This window comes from Sesamum indicum, linkage group LG11, assembly GCF_026168435.1.
Source record: "Sesamum indicum cultivar Baizhima isolate 11 linkage group LG11, ASM2616843v1, whole genome shotgun sequence".
Lineage (NCBI taxonomy): Eukaryota > Viridiplantae > Streptophyta > Magnoliopsida > Lamiales > Pedaliaceae > Sesamum > Sesamum indicum.
This window is the reverse complement of record NC_142667.1, coordinates 6,421,373-6,431,543: the sequence shown is the minus strand read 5'-3', so window position 1 is coordinate 6,431,543 and position 10,171 is coordinate 6,421,373. Positions and strand designations below refer to the sequence as shown.

Here is a 10,171-nt window from a genome sequence, read left to right as displayed (position 1 = left end):
TGATGTCTGACATAAACTTGAATAAGTGGCTTCAGGCAATGAAATCCAAAATGGACTCGATAGGTTCAAATAAAGTTTGGATCCTTATGGACCCACATAAAGGCGTCAAGCTAATTGATTGCAATGGGTCTACAAACGTAAGCTTGGAGCTAATAGGGAGGTTATTCCCTTCAAGGCTAGGCTCATGGAAATATCATACACTCAACGACCCAGGGCCGACTTTAAGGAAACCTACTCACCCGTGGCCATGGCCAAGTCCATTCAGATACTGCTCACCATAGCAGTATGGTATGACTATGAAATATGGCAAACGGACGTGAAAATAGCATTCTGAAATGGTTTGACTGAGGAAGAGATCTACATGGATTAGCCGAAAGGTTTCACCTCTGCTAGAGAAGAATAGAAAGTCTGTCGTCTCCAAAGATCTATGTCCTCAAAAAAGCTTCCAAAAGCTGGAACATGCATTTTAAGAAGTCATACGGGAATATGATTTCATCAAGAACGAATCTGATCCTTGTGTATACAAGAAGATCAGTGGGAGCTCAGTTGTGTACCTTGTGCTTTATGTTGACTACATCTTGCTCATTGGGAATGATGTCAAGATATTGGGAAACATAAAAGCATGGTTTTCTCCACTCAATTTTCCATGACGATATGGGAGAGCTTCCGACATCCTTGACATCAAGATCTACATGGATAGATCTAAAAGGATGTTAGGATTAACTTAATCCTCGTACACGGAAAAAGTCTTGAAGAGATTCAAGATGGAGAACTCAAAACGAGGATTCCTTCCAATGAGACATGGAATTAAGATGTCTAAGAAACAGTCTCTCAAGACTGCTGAGGAACTTAAATGGATGTCTGACATCCCCTATGCTTCAGCCATGGGTAGTATTCAATATGTTGCCCAATGCACTAGGCCCGATGTCACATATGCGTTGAGCGTAATGAGCAGATATTAGGCGTGTGCCAGTGAAGCACACTAGAGTGCGGTCAAGACCATACATAAGTACTTGAAAATGACTAAAGATATGTTCTTGATCTAGGGTGATGGAGAATTGATTCTGGAAGGCTACAAAGATGCTAGCTTCCAGGCGGACGATGATGATGCAAAGTCCCAGTTAGGTTTTGTATTCAAGCTAAATGGTGGTGTGGTTACTTGAAAATGTTCCAAGCAAGCTACAACGAAGAATTCCACCATGAAAGTTGAATATGTAGCAACTTCAGAAGCAACTAAGGAAGCAGTTTGGATGAAAAACTATATTCAAGAGTGGGGTCTAATGCCTAGCATTGCTGAACCGATAGTTATCTTCCGCGATAATAATGGGGAAATAGCAAAATCAAAGGAACTGAGATCTCATTGCCATTCCAAACACATTCTTAAATGCTACCAGCTACTTAGAGAGATGGTGAGTAGAGGTAACGTACGGATGGACTAAGTCAACTTAGCAGAAAACACAATAGATCCACTGACTAATCCATTGTCGCAAATTGCTCATACTCAACATCTTGATAAGATGGGTTTGAGGTTGATGGGTGATTTACTTTAGGTCTAGTGGGAGATTGTTAGGTCAAGATGGATACTGCCAAAAGATTGCGTCTAAAACATTCCAAGTCGAGAACCTCGAGAATGGGCATTAAGAGTCTAATGGAGACATGAACTAAGAGTCGCATTCAATTAGTGAGTAACATATTTCATCGGTGACAGATGCTGGGCATCTATGGGATCTTGGTGGGTTGATTGACTAGGATTCGAATCATCTAAACTGACTCGCGAGGACCGTCATATGAAAGCCTTGGAGGCTTGGTGGGTAAAACTCAAATCCCCTGCTTGGATAGTATGGGAGTAGTTCTAAGACTTGAGGAATCACGACAGTCACGTGCATATGATAACTGTATCTAAGATTTGCATGAGAAGTGATTGTGTCACAGGCATAATCATCATTAGCTTTGTCCAACGTAGTCGAAATATGTAGCGAGGGCGGTGAGTTCAAAAAAGGGGATCCGTTCCCTATTAGTATATTACAGAGGTATCTTCTATGGACTTGGAGATGCACTCACGCTCTATAAACCTATCGCCACAGTCATTGGTCGAATAGGAGAAGAAGTTCCTATGTCGAGCAATCTGGCGTAATACGATCTCCAACAATAAGCATAGAAGCCTAGTTCAGGATGATAGCCAACACCCAATTCCATGCCCTAGACTAAGACTGGGAGACAGTAGATGGAAGGATTGTACCCGTATGGACTCAAGAGCCTAATTGTTCACACAGAAATTCACCTAGTTTCTAGTGTCATGGACTGTTGCTAGACGGAAACCCATGGTGATGGCTTGCTTGACTAAGGGTGAATCAATAATTAGTAATTAAATTAAATTTAATTAATGATAATGTTAGACACTAGCCAAAGTTTAGTTGCAAGAGTAAACTTAAAGAGTCACACACAAATCATCAAAAAGGAACAAAGAATTAATTTGGACTTAATTCAACAAGTAATTAAATTACTTACAAATGAGAGTTTCATTGGAGGTAAAGCCAAGGATAAATTAATGGAATTAATTTATAATGGGCTTGTCCTTGTTATTTAATAAGTTAGACCTTATTAATTAATAAAGACAATGAGGGCTTGTGTATTTAATTGGATTAAATACATGTTGGGCTCAATTGGATGAATTTTTTTTTTAATATTGGATTTAAATAAAAATTCATTGGGCTTGTATTTTTTGAGGCATAAAAATCAGCCATTCCCCCGTTTTGAGCCCATGGAAAAATTCTATAAAAGGAAATAAATGGCTAGCAAATTTTAATTTTGGAAAGTGCAATTTTAATATCTTCTTGATTTGCAATTAAGGAGACATACCTTATACACAAATTAATGTATCTAGACACACTCATTTACATCTATACAGGGTATATATAACATATTGTGTATAATTCATCAAAGGAAGATAATTATTGCACAATATACACAAAAACAAAAAAGTTCCTCTCCTCTCCCCTCACCTCTTGGCTGCCCCTCTCTCTCTTGCTCTTGAGCAATTTTTTCTCTTGTTCTCTTCTAGCAAAGAATACATTGAGATTCCTATCCGGTATGGTGTGGACAAATTAGAGGGTTCTTGTGTTGCAGCCTCAAGTGAACAAGATTTCAACTGAACGCTACAAAAATGAAGGTATCATACTTCTACTTTCTCTTATTTTCAATTTATGTATTTTCACCTCAACCCTGCAAGAGTTGGGTCTAATGCCTAGCATTGCTGAACCAATAGTTATCTTCTGCGATAACAATTGGGCAATAGCAAAATCAAAGGAATAGAGATCTCATTGCCATTCCAAACACATTCTTAGATGCTACCATCTACTTAGAGAGATGGTGAGTAGAGGTGAAGTACGGATGGACCGAGTCAACTCAGCAGAAAATACAGCAGATCCACTGACTTATCCGTTGTCGCAAATTGCTCATACTCAACATATTGATAACATGGGTTTGAGGTCGATGGGTGATTGACTTTAGGTCTAGTGGGAGATTGTTAGATCAAGATGGTTATTGCCAAAAGGTTGGGTCTGAAACATTCCAAGTCGGGACCTCGAGAATGGGCATTAAGAGTCTTATGAAGACATGAATTAAGAGTAGCATTCAATTAGTGAGTAACGTATTTCATCGGTGACAGATGTTGGGCATCTATGGGATCTTGGTGGGTTGATTGAATAGGATTTGAATCATCTGAACTGACTCGCAATGACCATCATATGAAAGCCTTCGAGGCTTGGTCGGTATGACTCAAATTCCCTGCTTAGATAGTATGCGAGTAGTTTTGAGACTTGAGAAATCACGACAGTCACGTGCATATGATAACTGTATCTAGGATTTGCATGAGAAATGATTGTGTCACATACATAATCATCATTAGCTTTGTCCAGCGCAGTCAGAATATGCAGCGCGGGCGGTGAGTTCAAAAAAGAGGATCCGTCCCCTGTCAGTATACGACAGAGGTATCTAAAGAGCAATTTGGCGTAATACAATCTCAAATATTAAGCATAGACGCCTAGTCCAAAATGTGAGCCGACACCCAATTCCATGACCTAAACTAAGACCGAGAGACAGTAGATGGAAGGACTGTACTCGTATGGACTCGAGAGCCTAATTGGTCACACGGAAATTCACCTAATTTTTAGTGCCATGGACTGTTGCTAGAGAGACACCCTTGGTGATGGGCTTGCTTGATTAAGGGTGAATCAATAATTATTAATTTAATTTAATTTAATTAATGATAACGTTAGACACTTGCTTAAGTCTAATTACAAGAGTGAATCTAAAGAGTCACACACAAATTACCAAAAATGAACAAAGAATTAATTTAGAATTAATTAAACAAGTAATTAAATTACTTACAAATGAGAGTTTCATTGGAGGAAAAGCCAAGGATAAATTAATGAAATTAATTTATAGTTGGCTTTTCCTTTTATTTAATATGATATACCTTATTAATTAATAAAGACAATGAGGGCTTGTGTATTTAATTGGATTAAATACATGTTGGGCTCAATTGGATGAATTTTTTTTTATTAATATTGAATTTAAATAAAAATTCATTGGGCTTGTATTTTTAAGGCATAAAAATTAGCCATTCCCCCGTTTTGAGCCCATGAAAAAATTCTATGAAAGGAAATAAATGGCTAGCAAATTGCAATTTTGAAAAGTGCAATTTTAATCATCTTCTTGATTTTCAATTAAGGAGACATACCTTATAGACAAATGAATATATCTAGACACATTCATTTACATCTATATAGGGTATATATATCATATTGTATGTAATTCATCAAAGGAAGATAATTATTTGCACAATATACACAAAAACAAAAAAGTACCTCTCCTCTCCCCTCACCTCTTGGCCGCCCCTCTCTCTCTTGCTCTTGAGCAATTTTTTCTCATGTTCTCTTCTAGCAAAGAAAACATTGAGATTCCTCTCCGGTGTGGTCTGGACAAATTAGAGGGTTCCTGTGTTGGAGCCTCAAGTGAACAACATTTCAACCGAAAGCTAGAAAAACGAAGGTATCGTACTTCTACTTTCTCTGATTTTCAATTTATGTATTTTCACCTCAGCCCCGCAAGAGTTGGGCCTAACACCTAGCATTGCTGAACCGATTGTTATCTTCTGCGATAACAATGGGGCAATAGCAAAATCAAAGGAACTGAGATCTCATTGTCATTCCAAACACATTCTTAGATGCTACCATCTACTTTGAGAGATGGTGAGTAGAGATGACGTACGGATGGACCGAGTCAACTCAGCGGAAAACATAGCAGATCTACTGATTAATCCGTTATCGCAAATTGCTCATACTCAACATCTTGATAAGATGGGTTTGAGGTCGATGTGTGATTGACTTTAGGTCTAGTGGGAGATTGTTAGGTCAAGATGGTTACTGCCAAAATGTTGCGTCTGAAACATTCCAAGTCGAGGACCTCGAGAATGGGCATTAAGAGTCTTATGAAGACATGAACTAAGAGTCGCATTCAATTAGTGAGTAATGTATTTCATCGGTGACAGATGATGGGAATCTATGGGATCATGGTGGGTTGATTGAATAGGATTCAAATCATCTGAATTGACTCGCGAGGACCATCATATGAAAAGGCTTGATCGGTATGACTCGAATCCCCTGCTTGGATAGTATGCGAGTAGTTCTGAGACTTGAGAAATCACGAAAATCATGTGCATATGATAACTGTATCTAGGATTTGCATGAGAAGTGATTGTGTCAATGACATAATCATAATTAGCTTTTTCCAGCGTAGTCGGAATATGTAGCGCGGGCAGTGAGTTCATAAAAGACGATCCTTCCCCTGTCAGTATATGACAGAGGTATCTCCTATAAACTTGGAGATGCGCTCACGCTCTATAAACCCATGGCCGCAGTCATTGGTCGAATAGGAAAAGAAGTTCCTATGTGGAGTAATTTGGCGTAACATGATCTCAAATATTAAGCATAGACGCCTAGTCCAGAATGGGAGCCGACACCCAATTTCATGCCCTAGACTAAGGCCGAGAGACAGTAGACGGAAGGATTGTACCCATATGGACTCGAGAGCCTAAATGTTCACACGAAAATTCACCTAGTTTCTAGTGCCATGGACTGTTGCTAGACGGACACCCATGGTAATGGGCTTGCTTGATTAAGGGTGAATAAATAAGTATTAATTAAATTAAATTTAATTAATGATAACGATAGACACTAGTCCAAGTCTAGTTGCAAGAGTGAATCTAAATAGTCACACACAAATCACCATAAAGGAACAAAGAATTAATTTGGAATTAATTCAACAAGTAATTAATTTACTTACAAATGAGAGTTTCATTGGAGGGAAAGTCCAAGGATAAATTAATGGAATTAATTTATAGTGGGCTTGTCCTTGTTATTTAATATGTTAGACATTATTAATTAATAAAGATAATGAGGCTTGTGTATTTAAATGGACTAAATACATGTTGGGCTCATTTGGAAGAATTTTTTTTGTTAATATTGAATTTTAATTGAAATTCATTGGGCTTGTATTTTTAGGGCATAAAAATCGGCCATTCCCCCGTTTTAAGCCCATGGAAATATTCTGTGAAAGGAAATAAATGGCTAGCAAATTGCAATTTTGGAAAGTGAAATTTTAATCATCTTCTTAATTTTCAATTAAGGAGACATACCTTATAGACAAATGAATATATCTAGACACATTCATTTACATCTATACAGGGTATATATATCATATTGTGTATAATTCATCAAAGGAAGATAATTATTGCACAATATACACAAAAACAAATAAGTACCTCTCCTCTCCCCTCACCTCTTGGCCGCCCCTCTCTCTCTTGCTCTTGAGCAATTATTTCTCAGGTTCTCTTCTAGCAAAGAAAACATTGAGATTCCTATCCAGTGTGGTGTGTACAAATTAGAGGGTTCCTGTGTTGGAGCCTCAAGTGAACAACATTTCAACCGAACGCTAGAAAAACGAAGGTATCGTACTTCTACTTTCTCTTATTTTCAATTTATGTATTTTCACCTCATCCCCGCAAGAGTTGTGTTTAATGCCTAGCATTGCTAAACCGATTGTTATCTTCTGTGATAACAATGGGGCAATAGCAAAATCAAAGGAACAGAGATCTCATTGCCATTCCAAACACATTCTTAGATGCTACCATCTACTTAGAGAGATGGTGAGTAGAGGTCACGTAGGATGGACCGAGTCAACTCAGTAGAAAACACAGCAGATGCACTGACTAATCCGTTGTCGGTAATTGCTCAACATCTTGATACGAAGGGTTTGAGGTCGATGGGTAATTGGCTTAAGGTCTAGTGGGAGATTGTTAGGTGAAGATGGATACTGCCAAAAGATTGGGTCTGAAACATTCCAAGTCGAGGGCCTCGAGAATGGGCATTAAGAGTCTTATGGAGACATGAAAAAAGAGTCGCATTCAATTAGTGAGTAACGTATTTCATCGGTGACAGATGCTAGGCATCTATGGGATCTTGGTGGGTTGATTGACAAGAATTCGAATCATCTGAACTGACTCGTGAGAACCGTCATATGAAAGCCTTCAAGGCTTGATCGGTATAACTCAAATCCCCTACTTTTATAGTATGCGACTAGTTCTCAGACTTGAGGAATCACGAAAGTCACGTGCATATGATAACTGTATCTAGGATTTGCATGAGAAGTGACTATGTCACAGACATAATCATCATTAGCTTTACCCAGCGCAGTCGGAATATGTAGCGCGGGCAGTGAGTTCATAAAAGACGATCCTTCCCCTGTCAATATATGACAGAGGTATCTCCTATAAACTTGGAGATGCGCTCACGCTCTATAAACCCATGGCTACAGTCATTGGTCGAATAGGAAAATAAGTTCCTGTGTTGAGCAATTTGGCGTAACACGATCTCAAATATTAAGCATAGACACCTAGTCTAGAATGGGAGTCGACATCCAATTCCATGCCCTAGACTAAGGCCAAGACACTGTAGACGGAAAGACTGTACCCGTATGGACTCGAGAGCCTAATTGTTCACACAAAAATTCACCTAGTTTCTAGTGCCATGAACCGTTGCTAGACGGACACCCATGGTAATGGGCTTGCTTGATTAAGAGTGAATCAATAATTATTAACTAAATTAAATTTTATTAATGGTAACATTAGACTCTAGCCAAGTCTAGTTGCAAGAGTTAATCTAAAGAGTCACACACAAATCACCAAAAAGGATCAAAGAATTAATTTGGAATTAATTCAACAAGTAATTAAATTACTTACAAATGAGAGTTTCATTGGAGATAAAGACCAAGGATAAATTAATGGAATTAATTTATAGTGGCTTTGTCCTTGTTATTTAATATGTTAGATCTTATTAATTAATAAAGACAATAAGGGATGTGTATTTAATTGGATTAAATACATGTTGGGCTCAATTGGATGAATTTTTTTTATTAATATTAGATTTAAATAAAAATTCATTGGGTTTGATTTTTTTAAGGCATATAAATCGGCCATTCCCCCGTTTTGAGCCCATGAAAAAATTCTATGGAAGGAAATAAATTGCTAGCAAATTATAATTTTGGAAAGTGCAATTTTAATCATCTTCTTGATTTTCAATTAAGGAGACATACCTTATAGACAAATGAATATATCCAGACACATTCATTTACATCTATACAGGGTATATATATCGTAATGTGTATGATTCGTGAAAGGAAGATAATTATTGCACAATATACAGTACATAAAAACAAAAAAGTTCCTCTCCTCTCCCCTCACCTCTTGGCCACCCCTCTCTCTCTTGCTCTTGAGCAATTTTTTCTCTTATTCTCTTCTAGCAAAGAAAATGTTGAGATTCCTATCCGGTGTGGTGTGGACAAATTAGAGGGTTTCTGTGTTGGAGTCTCAAGTGAACAACATTTCAACTGAAAGCTAGAAAAACGAAGGAGTCGTACTTCTACTTTCTCTTATTTTCAATTTATGTAATTTCACCTCAGCCCCGCAAGAGTTGGGTCTAATGCCTAGCATTGCTGAATCGATAGTTATCTTCTGTGATAACAATGGGGCAATAGAAAAATCAAAGGAACTGAGATCTCATTCACATTCCAAACATATTCTTAGATGCTACCATCTACTTAGAGAGATGGTGAGTAGAGGTGACGTACGGATGGACCGAGTCAACTCAGCAGAAAACACAGCAAATCCACTAACTAATCCGCTGTCGCAAATTGCTCATACTCAACATCTTGATAAGATGGGTTTGAGGTCGATGGGTGATTGACTTTGGGTCTATTGGAAGATTGTTAGGTCAAGATGGATGCTGCCAAAAGGTTGGGTCTGAAACATTCCTAGTCGAGGACCTCGAGAATGGGCATTAAGAGTCATATGGAGACATGAACTAAGAGTCGCATTCAATTAGTGAGTAACGTATTTCATCGGTGACAAATGCTGGGCATCTACGGGATCTTGGTGGGTTGATTGACTAGGATTTGAATCATCTGAACTGACTCACGAGAACCGTCATATGAAAGCCTTCGAGGCTTGGTCGGTATGACTCGAATCCCATACTTGGATAGTATGCGAGTAGTTCTTAGACTTGAGGAATCACGACAGTCACGTGCATATGATAACTATATCTCGGATTTGAATGAGAAGTGATTGTATCACAGGCATAATCATCATTAGCTTTGTCCAGCGCAATCAGAATATGTAGCGCGGCGGTGAGTTCCAAAAAGAGGATCCGTCCCCTGTCAGTATATGACAGAGGTTATATCCTATGAACTTGGAGATGCGCTCACGCTCTATAAACACATGGCCATAGTCTTTGGTTGAATAGGAAAAGAAGTTCCGATATCGAGCAATTTGGCGTAACACGATCTTAAAAATTAAGCATAGACGCCTAGTCTAGAATGGGAGCCGACACCCAATTTCATGTCCTAGACTAAGGCCGAGAGATAGTAGACGAAAGGACTGTACCCGTATGGAGTCGAGAGCCTGAATGTTCACACGAAAATTCACCTAGTTTCTAGTGCCATGGATCGTTGTTAGACAGATACCCATGGTGATAAGCTTGCTTGATTAAGGGTGAATCAATAATTATTAATTAAATTAAATTTAATTAATGATAACGTTAGACACTAGCCCAAATCT

The 10,171-nt window shown here is 38.3% G+C and overlaps 1 protein-coding gene across 1 annotated transcript; it reads left to right on the top strand.

Annotated features, from left to right (window-relative positions):
* Positions 1–764: 764 nt before the first annotated feature.
* On the top strand, positions 765–1,163 carry LOC148785049 (secreted RxLR effector protein 161-like). The gene is made up of 2 exons (XM_088875210.1): positions 765–944; positions 1,047–1,163. Exons 1-2 carry the CDS (start codon positions 765–767, stop codon positions 1,161–1,163), a joined length of 297 nt encoding a protein of 98 aa, XP_088731336.1.
* The last annotated feature ends 9,008 nt before the right edge of the window (positions 1,164–10,171 follow it).